Here is a 16,546-nt window from a genome sequence, read left to right as displayed (position 1 = left end):
GAAATGCTCTGAAGCATTTGGCAGTTTCTGGCTCTAATAAAAGCAGGAAGCCATGAGGGGCACGTGCTGATCACTTTTAGCTGGTGCAGATGGCTGCCCAGCTTCCTCCCTTGCTGCTGGCTCCAGTTGTCTCAGAGGATGGTGGATTCCTCACTTTCCCTGGGAAATGTGTGCTGGGACCCCCAGCAGTCCCTGTGTGGCAGAGCTGGGTTCAGGAAGGGGTTGAAGCTCCAGCTCGGCGTACTCCACCTGCAGAGTTTGATTCTGAGGTATCCAAGTACGTATTAGTTATTTTGTGTTGGTTCTTCAGCTTCTTCAAAGTCAGATGTGGTTTGTTAAAGGACATCAGAGCCTGTTTAGCTGAACTGTTTTAATTTGTTTTGCTTATTTTGTAACTTGAACTAAAATTTCCTGGGTTTTTTTCCCAGGGAATGGGAATCTTGTGAAAAGTTGGACTGTTGAAGATTTAGCTGGGTCTTTAACTTAGATGAGAATTACTGGTGTAGTTTCAAGGGCAGTGGGACACAGAGGTTCTTACTTCCTTTTCCTTTCATTGAAGCTCAAATATAAGACACTCTTCTGTTTTTTTAAGGCAACACGGCTGTTGTCTTGTGCGGTCCATTCATCCTCTGTATTCTGTGAATCCTTTCTTTGTCAGGGAAAACCTTATCATTAGAGATACTTAGCAGTCTTATGAGCCTTGCTCAGTGCTGAAACTTGTGTGTCCTGCCCCAGTTCCCAGGATTTCCTGCTATCACTTCCATAATTGCACTCCTGATACTGGAGCTCAAAGTGGGTTAAGAACAAAGCTGCACCAGGCTGTTCCCCTGCCCAGGCAATTAAGTGACTCAAGGCACTCCCAGCTCCTGGAGCCTGATGCAAACCCAGCCTGCTGGAAATCTGGAGCAGCCTGTCCAGGTTTGATGGATTTCTGCTGGAAGAGGTGCAGCTTTTCCTGCACCTGCTGTGAGGGAGGGGAGCCTTGCAGTGCTGCTCACCTGCAGGAAAACATGAGGTGCTTTTGCCCCTCACAGCCTCACATATATGGAACTGATGTGCTTCAGGTATCAGTTGCTACCTGGTATCCAAGGATCTTAATTGATTCTCTGATTTGTGGAGTTTTAGAGTACCTATGATTTCTTTGCCTTTGGGATTCATTCATAGTTGTTTCTATTTCAGAAACTTCTCATAATCTCCAGAGGGAATTAGCTTGATGTAATTAGGCTTGTCAGAACCTCTTTCTCTGCAAGTAACTTGTGAACCTGGTTTTGCCATGGTTTTCTGCACCCCATAGAAATCCCACAAACATGAGGTATTGTGGAGCAGAAAGACTAAAGAAAGCCTGAAGTTTCTGCAGGACTAAGCAAGGAATGTGGGATGCAAATCTCCAGGAAATGAGCTTTTAAACTTACCCAGCTTGTGGAGCAATGTATGAATTTTACTGCCATTTCTGGTTACAGTCGGTGGAAATAGAGGTTGGGATTTTGCTCAGTGTACCTCGATTTAGTTGGATTTTAACAACTGTGAGGAAGCAACAAAACATCCCAGCTTGGACCCATTGTTATCTCTTGGCTGTCGCTGCTGTTCCCAGTAGGGATAGAGAGCACTTACTCCAGGCAGACTAATTAAGGAATGACAGCTGGTTGGAAATAATCATTCTACTTTTGCAAGAGCCGTGAGCAACTTCACAAGAATCTCTGGAAAAAATGAACATATAAACAAGATGAATTGACAATATTTAGAAGCTCTGGTTGCACTGTGAGACGTTTCAAGGCTCCTGTGGGGGTCGAAATCAAGCCTGGGGAGTGTCTGCAAGGGCAGCTCGGCCTTGCAGGGATCACTGGGATGAGATGTCAGTGCTTCCATCAGGCCTTGGAGCTGTTCAGCAGCAGAGCTGCAGGGAATTGGGGTGAAATCTGTGGTAATGCCACTTCAAAGCCACTTGGGAAGCTGGCTGTATGGGAGATGGATGGGGTGAACAAGAGGTGCCACTGAGGAAAGGGAAGAGCTGGACTTGCAGATGCCTATTGGTGTTCTTGCACAAGGGCTGGAGCCCAGGAGCCAGGACTGGTGACACCAGCTGTCAGGAATTCTGAAATCCTTCATCTGCCTAGTGCTGGGAATGGACAGGGCAGATCAGAGCTGTCTAATTGCTTCTTCCAGACAACAGGGCAGGATCCACCCATCATCTCCTGGTCTCCAATTAGTAGGCTTAAGTGCTGGAGATAGAGACTGGAGTCTGAACTGGGATTTGTGTGATGACCCCAAAATGAAGTGTTTTAAGAGAGAAGCAGAACGAGTTTATTAGAAAGAAAAGGTATAATAGGGAAAACAAAATAGGTATTTGGGAGCAGAAAGGGAAAGGATGAAGGATTGAAAGGCTCTATAATACAGTAAGAAAGTGTGGAATGAGTCAGGATGGGAAAAGAGAGAACACAAGAAGCTGTAGTAGTAGATACCATTAAATTAATGCAGCTGCCAACTTCCTGGTGAAATATCTGAATACTGTGTTCATTTCCAGCCTAAAAATCAAGCTGTGTTATGTGCCCCCAAAGTTACAGCTCAGATGGTGACAGGACATGGGAGTGTCTCTCCCATGAGAGGGAGAGGGCAGCAGTGCATTTGGAGTCCCATCCCTGGAGGTGTCCAAGGAAGTGCTGGAGGTGGCACTCAGTGCTCTGGGCTGGGGACACAGTGGACCTTGGGCACAGCTTGGACTTGATGGTCCTTGAGGTCTTTTCCATCCTTAGTGATTCTGTGATCCTGTGACATTTCAAGGCTGTAGCTTCTCCCCAAAGCCTACCAGTTATTTCCCTGGGTAGCAGTGAAGGCATGGTGGAATTGAGTAGGGGCACAGCACAGAGGGAAACTCACTCTGCAATCTGCTGGTGTGGAAGTCTGCTGATTTTGATGACATTTGTGTCCCTACACTCTGTGTCACAGTGCTGCTGTGCTGTAGTTTTATTGGCTGTTCCCAGAATGACACTGTGTTTAGGAGGCAGTTCTTAGTCTCCATCCCTGGGAAAGCTGGCAAAGATCTCTGAGATTTTCTGATAAAGAGAGAAATGCAATGGCAGAGCCCCCTCATAGTTTGTTGAAGGAAAGTTAGGGGGGATCAATGGATAAAATGTGGGATTTCTGCTGAATTTGCTGACCCAAACCACCTGTTCGATATTCTCAGTGTTCCTTGCTTGTAGCTCCCAGGATCCACGGGTTTATTTAGCCTTCAGCTGCCAAAGGAGATGAGATGTTCCTTACTCATTTAAGGACACACTAATTGGATGCACCGTTAACAACGTATAATCACTCTAATGAGTATTTTTAGCTATTCATATTGAAATAAAGTAAAGTCAAAGACACCCTGCATAGTTCCCTGGTGGCATGTTTGCTTTCCAGAATGTGGGCTAGCCAGTCAGTGAGGGGCTGCTGTGTGTTCCCTGCTGTGGGAGAGCACCCCTTGCACCCCCAGTGAGAGGGGCTGCTTGGGACTTGTGGAGAAGTGGGATGGCCCTGCAGAGGCTGTGGCTTCAAAAACCATGGAGGGTGTGGCTGTCTGTTCGGTGTATGTCCAGAAACACTAAAATCCATGTTTTTGTGGAGTCACCTCAAACATGTCCTGCATTTATCCCTTTCTGGATTCTCCTCCAGCCACCTCCTGGGCTTGTACACATCATTGTCATGTGTGTCAGAACACACACGTTCTGTTGAGTCTTCCCATCACTTGTGGTCACAGTTTTTATCCTGCCATCCAAAATGCATGTGGCACCTTCAGGGAGGGCTCAGGGTAAGCTTGAGCCAAGGCAGTTGGGCAGGGGGAGAAGGGTTGCTATAGACAGGATGCTGCCCATTTTCCAGGTTCGCTGGGTTTTTGCAGCATATCCTCATGGAAGAAAGAAGAGATGAATGCTTTTGAGATGGAATTGTGTTTTGAGTGGGAGTGGATGTAGTTTCTAAGGAGTTACCCATAATCCAGGATGGCAGGAGTAAGGGAATGGTGTGACTTATTCCATTGTGTGTTTTACCTGAGCCCCTTGTTCCCATTTCTGTTGAGTCAAAAGGGAAGAAGGCTGAAATAAATACAGACAGTGTTTGAGGACACTCAGTTTGTCCTGCGGACGCTCTGCCAGTCCCGTGGGCACAGCGATGGGGAGGGCAGGGCTGGGGGAAGTTGGAACTGCCTGGGAATGGGGGATTTGGGAGCAGGGAGGAAGAGGTGGTGGCTGTGCCAGGGGGCAAAAGGGAGCAGCTCATCAACAACAGGGGTGGAAAGGAGGGAAAGATTTTGGGAGACAGAGGTGAGCTCAGAGAAACATTTGCAGCTGAAGGTTTATAGAAATCCTTCCATCTTTTGTTGGTGAAGGAAAGGGAGGGAAGCAGTAGTAAGGAGCAATTCTGATGTGGAGAGAGCTCTGCAATAAAGGCAGAGGTGACTGCCAAGGGTTGTAGGCACAGCCTGGGCAGTGAATTGCAGAGATGATCTGCAGAGAATGATCCCTATTCCTAGAGCTGGGAAAAAAGTATATTTTGTTGCATGTAAGTAATACATAGTGATATTTTTTTTCTTTTTTTTTTGCCTAGCTGTATGCAATTTAACTTTGGCAGAAAGTGCTGGTTGAATACATTGACAGGTTTAATTGCTTTGGCTTGAGTAGGATGAAAGTGAATTTATTTCCCAGTGAGAAAAGCGTTGAAAGGCTGCATGAAAATCTGTCAAAGGAAATTGAAGCGGGGTTGGGGAGTTATCTTTACAGTAAATGGAATTGATAAACATGTCAGTTAAAAGGGGAATTTATTTATAATACTCAGGTTTTGTGGCCAGAAGTCTTTGAGAATTTTGTTCACTGGGAAAATGAATTTTATGTGTTTAATTGATTTGCTTTTCCGTAATGCTTGTAGAGCAAGAAATTGTCACAGAGTAAAAAGCTGAAGTAATATGTGTTCTTTTTTTCCAGAACACGTCAGTAATGGAGGATCAGAATGAAGATGAGTCTCCAAAGAAAAATACCCTGTGGCAGGTAGGCCTAACATGGATGTAGAAGGAGAAGGTACCAGGATTTTATATGTTCCTGCTTTTGAGAAATGTCCAAATCTTGGGCCTGCATAATCATCCTTGGATGTCGTTGGCTGTATCCTCCTAAAATTAGCTCAGCCTTAAGTGAAAGATGATACCAGTGGATAATTCTTGAGAAATTATCAGCTTTGCTCAGATTTTGTAGTTTGTGCCGACCTTGGATGGACAATGCTGCGTCAAAGCATCATTGGGAATAAGGTTCATTTATATTTCTGAGCATGTGACTGTTGTTTAAAAAGAGAAGTTCAGCATGGCAAGGATGCACAACCCATTTGATTTGAAGAAGTTTGAGAATATTGTGGAGCTGCTAGTTGCTCCCCAGCAGCTCCTTGGCTTCTGAGGGCCTCAGAGGAGCTGGCATCACTCTGAGGCTGTGCTCACTAATTAGCAGTGACTCCTGCTGGGGTGTTCTGGGCCATCCTGATGTGGAGCTGAAGCTCTCAGGATTTTAATGAGGTGTTCATGTGGATGTCCTAAACATTTACAGGAGCTGTTCTGCAAAAGCAAACAGAGCCCTTGATTCTCAGTCTTTATTTGTGGACAACCAGTGCAACACTGACATGAGAGTCTCGAATTCTTATTTTAACTACCAGAATCTGAGCAAAACATTTGTGGAGACAAACTGCAACGTGCCCAGAAACTACTGCTTTGAGCTGGGAAAGGTAGTTCTAAAAACAATTACATCCCTTGCGGTTTAAGTGGTAAGAGGTGTAAGGGAAGAATTCGAGACTTTCAGTGTAAGAAGTAATTTACAAGCAAAGTCTATGAAAGACTTTGAAAAGTCTTTGAAATTCATCTGATGTAATTCATTTCCTGAATAATGTGTTTTAAAATTCAGTTTTGATTGTTTCTTTGCAGCTTCTTACATGTTCTTCCTTGAGAGACTTTTTATTAGCTGTTCCTATAGTTTATAAGTACCAATATTTAAAGATATACTGACATATCAATAATGTTCCTTTTCCAACCCCAGATAAGTAATGGAACTTCATCTGTGATTGTCTCAAGAAAAAGACCATCGGAAGGAAACTACGAAAAGGAAAAAGACTTGTGTATAAAATATTTTGACCAGTGGTCTGAATCAGATCAAGTGGAATTTGTGGAACACCTCATTTCCCGAATGTGTCACTATCAGCATGGACATATTAACTCTTACCTGAAGCCCATGTTACAGCGGGACTTCATCACTGCGCTGCCAGGTAAACCCAAGGCATGGAGCAAGGGTTTGCTCTGGGGTGTGCAGCCTCTTGGGAACATCCTCCACATTTCCATTGTCCCTCAGAGATCCAGTGCCCCTTCCTGGTGCAGACAAGGGCAGCAGGGTGGCTGAATCTCCTCTGTGATTAATTGAATTGGCCACTGGATGCCAGTGTTGTTCCATGTTAAAATATTTGGACTGGTGTATCCCAAAGAATTTCTCCTGGAATTGGAACTGAGTTGTCACAAGAGTTGTGTATCTGCAGGCTTTGGTCTGAAGTCCTTTTTCATACAGAAAATACTACTGCAGAGGTATTTTAGTTTAGCAGGTCTTACATTTTGATTGTGCTGAGTTTCTGCTTAGATGAGTGCATGTGGTTTGTCTACTCTTGTTGCTAACATAGGAGCAGAAACACTTGTGGATTTTTATTGTGTTGTCCAGTCCTGATCACTCCTTTCAGTTACTCACAACCCCTTCTGACACGCACAAGTGTCAGGCTGTGTTGATATGTTCAGATAGGAAATCTGGTTTTACACTTGCTGTATGCATTTTTTCACAAAAACGCAGAGCAGCAAGAAGTGGATATATAGAATCTCCAAGTTGTAATCCGATGGTAAAGTTGTATTTGTTTTTCCATTAATTTTTGCAAGAAATTGTATCTCTGGATTCTTGTTGCTGGAGGTAGTGATTCATTTGATTCTTGGAAAGGGAAATGCGTGGACATTGTTTGTGGAGTGGGAAATCAGCCTGGGTGAGTGATCAGTGTGTTCTGTGTGCCCCTGGCAACTCACTGGCCCAGCCTTACCCTGCAGTGTGTGAGCAGCCTCTGGGGTTATCCCAGGAGTGCCAGACAACGCTGAACACTGAGGGTGGAAGAGGAGGCCATGCAAGCCTAAAAGCTAAATCCTAAAGATCCAAATCAGCTGCTTCTCCTAGGATTGACTTTCCGGACCCTACATGTGCAAATCTGATATTCAGTTAGTTTTATTTTGTTTTTATACCTCAGGGCTGACACAGAGTTATACAGATCTTTCATGTTACCTATTTCTGCTTAAGAAAATTTTGGGATCTTTATAAGATGACACTTGTTTACACCACATTTGTATGTATCAAAATACATCATTACAACTTCTGTTACTTTTTCCCAATGTAAATACTGGGAATTGTTCCCATATTCAGCCTTCCTTGAAGGTTCTGTGGCGTGCGAAGAACATCTGTCTAAATTTACCCAGGAACTTAATCCCAGCTGATTGAAATCAGTCCTGTGTCGGGCTGCAATCACATTAAAGGATAACTGGAGTACCATTCTCAGGAACATGGAGACATTTTTGGGGTCATCTTGTACAGGGCCAGGAGTTGGAGCTGATGATCCTTGTGGGTCCCTTCTAACTAAGGATATTTCATGATGCCTTTTTGAAAGATTGCTTCACTTGTTTTGAAGAAGTCAAAATCTTTTGTTTTGAACAGGTGTAGTTTTTGCTCACTCCTATCCTGACCAATTTTACACCTGTGAGAATGTAGGAAAAATGACAGAAGAGTTGATGGAATCTGACTTCCATTGTTTTCAGTAACAGAGTGGTAACTGTGGTGTGTTTCCTGATCTAAGTGCCTGTTTTGTATCTAATGTTGATCACATTTAGAGAGTTGACAACTCACATTTGGGTTTCATTTTCATACAAAGTGATATTTATACATGGACCTTTGAAATCCCTGTGAATTTTAATTGTTTGAATTTATTATTGAAATTCAACCAAACTTTCAGCTGCTCCCTCTAATCAACAACAGCTTTTTTACCATTTTTCTGTAAAACTGCAAAGACTCTGTAGAGGCATAAGGGATGGGTGTCATGTTTTCCTTTGAAAAGTCTACCAATAGATGTCAAACTCATTTTACTTCAGAAAATGAATAGGTTTTAGTACCTATTTCAGAAATCTCCTAAAACAAATCACTGTCTTTCAATGTAAAACAGAGATATGCAGCTATTTCAGGCCTTAATGTCTCTTAAACTTAGTCCTGCATGCTGTCTGACATCAAATCTATTCTTGAGATTTTACTGCTAGCAGAAGTGCACAGATTTAAATTGCTACATTCAAAAGAGCTGTCAACTGAAATATTTACCCTAATTAACATAATAGGAACAGGTCCAAAGCACAGACATGAAGGACAGGCCCACAAGACTTATGTTATAGTCCTCTAAATTATGTAGAATAAATCAATAAATGAGTAAGACTTACATGTATTAGTTTCTGATTTCTGCTGCTGTTCATTTTTATGAAGGCCATGTGAAATTCAGTGTGCAGTGGAGGACTGTATGAACATACTTTCTTCAAGCTTTAAAAAAATAACAGTAGTTTCTTTGATTTGTCAGGACTATTTGAAGCCTAAAGTGGGCTGTCATGAGATAAAGTGGAAAATTTAAAAAGGTCGTCATCTCCTGGTTTGAAAGGTTTTTTTCATGCTTGGCCAAGGGGTGTGTGTTACTCACGAAAATGAAGTTATTCAACACCACAGGTTCAGGGAAACTTTGTGGAAAGCAAAACTGCAGGTCCTTTGAAATAAGGAACAGACTTAGCAGTGACTTTTTCACAGGGAAGAATTTCTCTCCAATATCCCATCTAACCCTGCCCTTTGCCAGTGAAGCCATTCCCCCTTGTCCTGGCACTCCAGTTCCTGATGGAGAGGAACTTTCTTGTAGCCCTTTCAGACACTGGCAGGGGCTCTGAGGTCTCCACACAACCTTCCCTTCTCCAGGCTGAACATTCCCAGCTCTCCCAGCCTGGCTCCGTAGGGGAGCGGCTCCAGTGGCCTCCTCTGGACTTGCTCCGACAGTTGCATGTCCTTGTGTCAGGGACACCAGAGCTGTGATCCCTGCTCCAGGTGGGATTTCAGGAGAGCAGGGGAGAATCCCCTCCCTGGGCCTGCCCACGGTGCTTTTGCTCCACTGTTGTGTTGATTCACCCTCCAGGGCAGCAGGACAGTCCAACTGGCAGGAAAGACATAAAACCTTGGAGATACTTTGGTGTCTCTGTGTGCACTCACCTGTAACTGGTGCCTCTGCCTATGGTCGTGTTCTCCTGTTGCTGCCAGGCCCTGAAGCTCTGAATTCTTCGTGTGTCTTGCAAAGCTGGTTTGGTTGTTTCTGTGTACTCACTGACTGCTCTTCATTTCTTTGTAGAGCAAGGCTTAGATCACATAGCAGAAAACATCCTTTCCTATCTCGATGCCAGATCCCTGTGTGCAGCAGAGCTGGTGTGTAAGGAGTGGCAGAGGGTCATCTCGGAGGGGATGCTATGGAAAAAGCTCATTGAGAGAATGGTACGCACAGACCCGCTCTGGAAGGGGCTCTCGGAGAGGAGGGGTTGGTAAGTACCTGACCTCACGTGCTGCAGTGTCCTCCTGTACAAATCCAATGAGCTCTGCCCCAAAGGAAGTTTAGAGTAAATGGGTATTGCTGAGCTCCTGATCTCTACTGGGCCTGGAGGCCAAAGCTGTTGGCTCTCCTTTCTGCTCCGGCTTTGTCCCTGTCCTGTTGCGCTTCCATGTCCATCAGCATTTTTTCTTGCTTGAGTCTGTGCAAATTTGGAATTTCTATATTGCAGGGAGAACAATCAATTCCATCAACTCACAAAAAACAGTAGCAGCACATTTGCAGGGCTTTTTCTCAAGTGAAATATTTCCAATTCGACTTTTTTTTGGGTTGGTTTGTTTTGTTTTGCTTAAAGTGTAAAATAGCAGCTTGGGCTGCAGAAGCCTCTCAGAAAAACCCTTTCTGTCTGTGGCAGTGGATTCTTCCTGTCCTTCCCGAGTTTCTGGAGAGCTGCTCTGCCTCAGAAACCTGTTTCCCTGTGCTCTCTAGTGGTATGCCTGAGCAAAGGCATGTACAGAGCAAGGGGATGGCACCCTGCTGCCTGGAGACCTTGTGGAGCAGGGAATCAGAACTGGAAAACACTTGTTATCTTTTTAACCTTGGACATTTTAAATATTTGTCAAATTGCAAAGTCACAAGGGTTGTAATGGTGATACTAAAAATTCTTCCAATTATTTCTGAGAATATGTGCTGAGGGTTTGTTCTGGGCAGGCTTTGAATTCCTGTGAAGTTTGGATTCTTTGTGGTACACTGAAAACTGTTTCTCCTTTCTAGGGATCAGTACCTGTTCAAAAACAGACCAACAGATGGGCCCCCCAATTCGTTTTACAGATCCTTATACCCAAAGATAATCCAGGATATAGAGGTAGGTGTTCTGATCCATGCTGTCTGCAGGACAGATAATGGTGCTGATTTTGGGGTTCCAAAGGTGGTGAATGTTGGAGCAATGAATATGTATCACTGCTGCTCTTGGGATGATGTAAAAAACACCCTCAGCAACTCCCTGCCACAGCAGGTGCATCAGTTTAGGTGTCAACACCATTCTTTTTGCATTTAAAGAATTTGGAACTCTTCTGAGATTATGGATTTTAATACAATAGCAGGTTTAGGACACACTGCTCCAAGATAATTCCCTGTATTGTTGAATGTTCAGTATATTGGTCACGCTCACTTAGAAGGTGATCTGAGGTTGATGCCTTAAACACCAATTATTTAAAATGTAACTTACTACTTCTAAAGCATTGACTGGATGTTGCAAATACATCTTTGGTCCCCATAGGGGATTTTTCCTTTCTGCAGTGGTTTGATGGGAGCAATCATCAGTCCTATGACTATGAACCCATAGGGGCATCAGTGGTAAAGAAGCTTCAATTATAAAATTTCGCCTATCTTGTTTTGAGATTGACAGAGCTGGGCTTGCTTAGTGGTTTTGAAATATTTCTGCTAAATCAGGATCATCCCAGTGTTCTGCCAGCAGGAGAGAATGTCTCTTGCTCTGTTTGCTATACCCACCACAAAGCTCTGAAGTTACACCACAGCCTGTCATGGATTTATTTCAGGATGGGAAATTATTGGTCTGAAATTCATTAGTGGGGAAATGTGTTTTGATGTTGAAGACAGATGTGAACTAATGGAATCACTCTGCAGAATGGCAATTTGTGCTGCTTGGCACTCAGGAAACAAAATTATCCTCAACTCTGAACCCAGCTGTAAAATGGTTCTGCTGGAAGCCGTAATGTATTTTTCAAATACCTTTTTATAAACCTTGTTACATTATTTATAGACATTTAAAGATAAAGATCTGAGCATGAAATACACCCTAGGCAAAGTATGACCAAACTTGGTATTTACCTGTGAGCTGAATGATCCACTTTGTTATTGGAGGGGAGATGTATTTTCCCTGTAGGGAAAGAGAGTGACACTGCAGTGATAAGAAGCCTGTCAGATTAAGAGCTTTTGGTGATATTTTCTTGCTTTCTGCACAGTTTTGGCCTAGTTCTGTAAAGAAAGTGGGCAAAAAACACCATGAAAATGTTTGCATAGAGCACTAAAACAATTTGGCATTACTGCAACTCACACTTTAATGTTATTCTTCTGAAACTCATTTCTGTAAGGGGAACATTTGTGTAGGCACTGTTGTTATTAGAGATGGAAGGACTCTTTGAAGATGTTCTGAGGGCTTTTGAATTACCCCAATCTGCTCTTTAATGCTTTTGTTCTTTAGTTGCTGTAGATTTGCTTTCCAGTGCACAGAAACAAAGCTCCTGAATTGAATACTTCTTGCTAGGATGAAACAAGCAGGAAAAACCCAAACCCCTCATGCTTCTCTCATCCCCAATATCAATAATATAAAAAATGATCAAGTCTTTGAATAGCTGAGAGTGGGAAAAGAGTAGGATTTAAAAATATATTGTAGCAATATATGTGTGTCTGCCACAGCAGATTTCCCCCTGCTTACTTATGTGCTCAAACCTTCTGAAATATTCCTGCTTGCCAGTTCTCTGACCTGGAGTGGGGTTGTTGGTTGTGCTAAAAGTCAAGGGCCCAATAATTCTTCCACTTCCAAAGTCTATTAGAATTTTTCAAATAAATCAACCTTTAAAGTACTTTTCACAAATTGCTTCCCTAAAGGGTTGTCAAAAGAAGCTTTTAACACTATTTAAAATGTAGAGAGTGAGTAGCAATAACAACCAAACTTAGCTTTAAGATTAACTTTTTCCTCCTCTTCCTGTTTTTGTTGCTCTTCCAAAGTTTTGTACTTTCCCCATTCTTCTGTATTTCACAGCAATATGCAGAAGATCTGAAATAAGACTTTTATCTTAGATGTGATGAAGAATTTTTTGTCTCTGAATACCAAAATGTTTTTTCTTCAAATATTTGCCTGGATGTTTAATAAGATCTTCCTGTTTCTGACAGAGTCAGACTTTAGGGAGCCATATTAGCATTTATAGAATTATATACCTGTTGTTAAAAAGAAATCCAAAGAAAGTGATTTTTTAATACAGTAAAATGTATTTACTGTAGCACAAAAATCTTGTCATTTGGTATTTTACCACAAGGATTGACCAAATCCTGTTAGATTGTTTCCAAGAGTGAGAGTTAGGAATTTACTGCAGCTGGTGCTGAATTGAGTTGTGGGCAGAGATAAGCTTAAAGCAGAATGTGCTCTCTGACTGTAAGAATTTGAAAAATAATCCCAAACCTGAATTAACAATTGGAAGGAGAAATAAGGAATGATAAACAGCAAATTTGAATTCTTTCCCTTGGGCTCCACTTGCGTTGTGGGTCAAAAGTTCATGCAACCACAAAGTGGTGGGGGCTGAAGGGAACACAGGCAAGGGTTTGACAGAGGGAGCTTCCCTTGCCTGCCCAGAAATGTGGCAGTGCCAGTCTCTGTTTACTTCATGCCAAACACATTTTAGGAACTTAATGTCACTTCTGAAGTAATTTGATTTGAAAATAAGAGGACATTTAGAGATCAGAAACCAAATTCTTGGAAAGAGATGGTTATTCCCCACCTCCACTGTGAAGCCAAATACTTAATTCGGGTTCATTTCACAAGAGGTGGTCCAGTCCCTCTGAATGTCTCCAAGTCACATGTTGAACTGCCAGGGTTCTTTGGGAGCTTTTTTTAAAGGGGAAACCTTTTTGGATTTGGGGGTTTTCCTGAAAAACTGACTTGGTGTGAGCCCTTGTTTGTAGAGAGGCCCTGGCAGGAGCGGGGAGTCCTGCTGGCCGTTCTGATGGGGCCCTGTCCTCCGGCACAGTGCCAGGCTGGGAAGTTGAATCCTGCTGATTCCAGAACCCCAAGTCCCTGGAATTTTTCCATATTATTTGTGAAGCTTGGCCAACTATTGTGTTGTCCCCTCAGGATTAGCACAAGTATCTCTTTCTGGTGATGAGTTGAGAAGACTTTATTTAAAAATGTTCTCCTTATCTTGAGGCACATGGTGAGTGCCCTCAGTTCATTTCCATGGAGACTTGGGTCCACCTAATTAAGATGAGAATAAAAATGTGGGGTTATGTGGTGCCAGGCCATCAGATAAACACTCTGTGTTCTTCTGATTTCTGAAAACATTTAGGTTTAGGACTAGAACTGAAATTTTAAAGCCTTGGGACCATTTGAAAAGGGGAAAAAGTCAGTTCTTGCCCTAAGTCCCTGCCAGCATTGGGAAATGGCTGTTTATGAAGGTTGCAGGGTATAATTTCTGAGGGAAATGGATTTGTTTAGTACTGTTTTATGTGCATGTGTGGAGAGAATCTGGTCAGCATTATATGCCTAGAAATTTTTTCAGCCAGCCTTTGAAATCTCTGTTCCACAGGCACTTTCCAAAAAGCATTTCTTATAAATGAAGCTGGCCAAGGAGAGGAGAGGCTTTGGAGCAGGAGGGACCAAGTTCTTGTGGTGCATGGCACAGACTGCAGCTCTCTCCTCTGAGCAGGGCAGAACTCCCCTTTCAGCTTCCCCAGCCACGGGGTGGGGCCCTGGCTTGGCTCCTTTGGTTCCCTTTGCCCCACGTCACTCCTGCTTTTTAACACAAAGAGCTGGAGAGCAGCCCTGGAAGGGGACCTGGGAGTCTTTGCTTATCAGACCCTCTCAACTTCATCACGAATGAATTATTAAACCCTCTCTACCCTGGTGACACAAGTTCATTTACTTGTGCCTTCCCTCTGCCATGGTCAGGACAGATTTTCCTTTTTCCTTTTGAAGAAAGCAAGACAAAAACAAAGGGTTGGATTTTCGTGGCCTAAAGCGTCAGGAGAAATCCCTGCTTACGTAACAAATGTGGATGTTCCTTTTGCTTTTTCCTGCCCCACTTGTCCTGCAGGAGAATTGTGTATTCAGAGGGAACAGAAACTCCTTGGTTTATGGGATTAAGATAAACCCACTTATTCTGCAATAACATTCACAAGGATAAAAATGCAATTGTTAGCCAAGGAGATGAATACAGTGTACATTATCCAGTGGTAAAAAAAACCCAAAAAACCTGTTCCTAGTAGATTATCCTTAACACTTCCAATGTATAGTTAATGTTCCAGCTGTTAGTGCAGATGAATTGCATTTTTTTCACTGTGCATCTTTGCACCAATGAATGTATTCTGGCATGGTCAAGGCTTGGCTATACCTCCACAGCTTGGACTATTTTCTGTTTGTACTTTTCTCACTAAATGCATTTTTTTCTTTCAATCCATTTGTGCACCTCTTCAGCTGCCAAATTGCTCTCCTGCTGTGGCAAATGCTTTGTTAAATGCTTGGTCTTTATCTCTTGTATGTCCAGATTTTATTTGTTGTGCAGCATTTGTGAGCTCTTCGCTGCTGTTGCTCTGGTGAGCTTTTAGGAGAGTGTGAGAAACTGTGGGTGTGAACTCAGGAGACTGTTCTGCCTTTCACTGGGAAACCCAAGTTCAGAGGCAGAGGAGACTTCTGAGGGCATCTGTAGAAAATACAGTCGTGGGTGTTGGTGTTGGTTTGGAACCATAAATACATGAACTGTGGAATTCTTCAGCCCTGACTCCCTGATGTTCATAAGAGGCCACAGACACAGTGATCTACTCACCCCTCATACCTGCTGTCCTCCCTGCTCGGTATACCCAGGTAGGATATCTCCTGGCCAGGAGGGTGTAGATGAAGACTTTCACTCCCTGCACCATGGAGCAATGACCAGAAATTCCCTGCAGCAGAAGCTTTCATGTGGTTGCCAGTTCTTCATTAGCCATGTTTCTCTCAGAGGGTCCTCCACTTGCCCACCCACTCAGTCTGTTCAGTCATCCCAAATGTTATTTCTTTGGATGTGCACATCTGGTTTCACTCTGCTGCCCAGGGAAGTGCTGCTGTACATTCTGTGTGTCATGGCCGCTTTCCCAACATCCCAAGAATTAAGGCAGCGTGAGGAGATTGTACAAGTTCTACAAAAACAGGCACTGTTTTCCCACAGTAGCCACACCACATAATGGCTACATGGAATGAACTCTCCTCACAGAACTGAAATGTGCACCTGTATGTCCCTTACTCCCCTCTCAGAGATATACAAGACTTTTGTTTCCTTTATCTGAAGGCAGCATTTTCTTATGGGGAGCAGCTGAAGTAGCTTCCTATAGTGAACCTGTGAGAACTGAGCCAGCTCGTGTCCCCTGTGCCTGGTGAGCAAACTTCCACTGCACACTGCTCTGTTTGGGAAGCTGTGAGCAGCAGCATTTCTGATTTGGGGGGTTCCCCATGTGTTCTGGAGCTGTTGGGAGTGGCTGTCACAGGAAGCTGAAGTGTGGAAGTGCTCACAGAGCATTCACAGCTCCTCTGATACATGCTTCATGCAAGCTTAGTGTAGACCTTTCCAAGAACAGGGCTTTGGGGAAGCTCTCCCTTTAGACTATTCAGAACTGTATATCCGAACATAAATAGTTTCTAAAACTATTTGAATTGGCTTTCTGGGATCTCTGATGCCTTGTCTCCAGTGTTACTATTGCATATTTAAATCCGCTTCCTTCAGATCTATAATTATATTGGTTCCTGCTGTTAATGCCTGCAATGCTCTCCTGTTTCTGAGGGTCAGAGGAGTGGATGAGCTGCAGTCGTGCTCTCGTAGCCCAGATGAGATAAAGCTTGGCAGTTGCCTGTTCTTCCCCCTGCAACCCTGCATTCCATGCAAGGAGATGAGCTGGGCTGATCTCTCCAGAGCAGGGTCAGATTTGGGCCCAGTTCCCAGTGTGACAATCAGCAGGGCACTGGCTGGTCAGGAAAGCTGATCCCAAACTGACACCCCCACTATCCTGATTTCATTGGCTTCCCCACCAAACTGGGAGGGAATGAGGGGGGATGAGTGATCTCTCACCTGCTCCTCTAGAAGCATCTCTTCATATTTGTGATTTAGACAAATTCCTGGGGCACATCAGGTTTGTATTAGGACTGGGTATA

The 16,546-nt window shown here is 43.5% G+C and overlaps 1 protein-coding gene across 4 annotated transcripts in view; it reads left to right on the top strand.

Annotated features, from left to right (window-relative positions):
* FBXW11 (F-box and WD repeat domain containing 11) overlaps positions 1 to 16,546 on the top strand; it is a 57,077-nt gene that overhangs the window by 28,334 nt on the left and 12,197 nt on the right. For all 4 annotated transcript variants that reach the window (XM_063413284.1, XM_063413285.1, XM_063413283.1 and 1 more), the window contains 4 exons: positions 4,953 to 5,015; positions 6,042 to 6,267; positions 9,442 to 9,628; positions 10,408 to 10,498. In XM_063413284.1, the coding sequence (XP_063269354.1) occupies positions 4,965 to 5,015; positions 6,042 to 6,267; positions 9,442 to 9,628; positions 10,408 to 10,498 (555 nt within the window). In that variant the 5' untranslated portion in view covers positions 4,953 to 4,964. The remainder of the gene's footprint in view (positions 1 to 4,952; positions 5,016 to 6,041; positions 6,268 to 9,441; positions 9,629 to 10,407; positions 10,499 to 16,546) is intronic.

This window comes from Prinia subflava, chromosome 16 (assembly GCF_021018805.1).
Source record: "Prinia subflava isolate CZ2003 ecotype Zambia chromosome 16, Cam_Psub_1.2, whole genome shotgun sequence".
Classification (NCBI taxonomy): Eukaryota; Metazoa; Chordata; class Aves; order Passeriformes; family Cisticolidae; genus Prinia; species Prinia subflava.
Note: the sequence above shows the minus strand (reverse complement) of the source record. Positions and strands in the feature narration are given on the sequence as shown.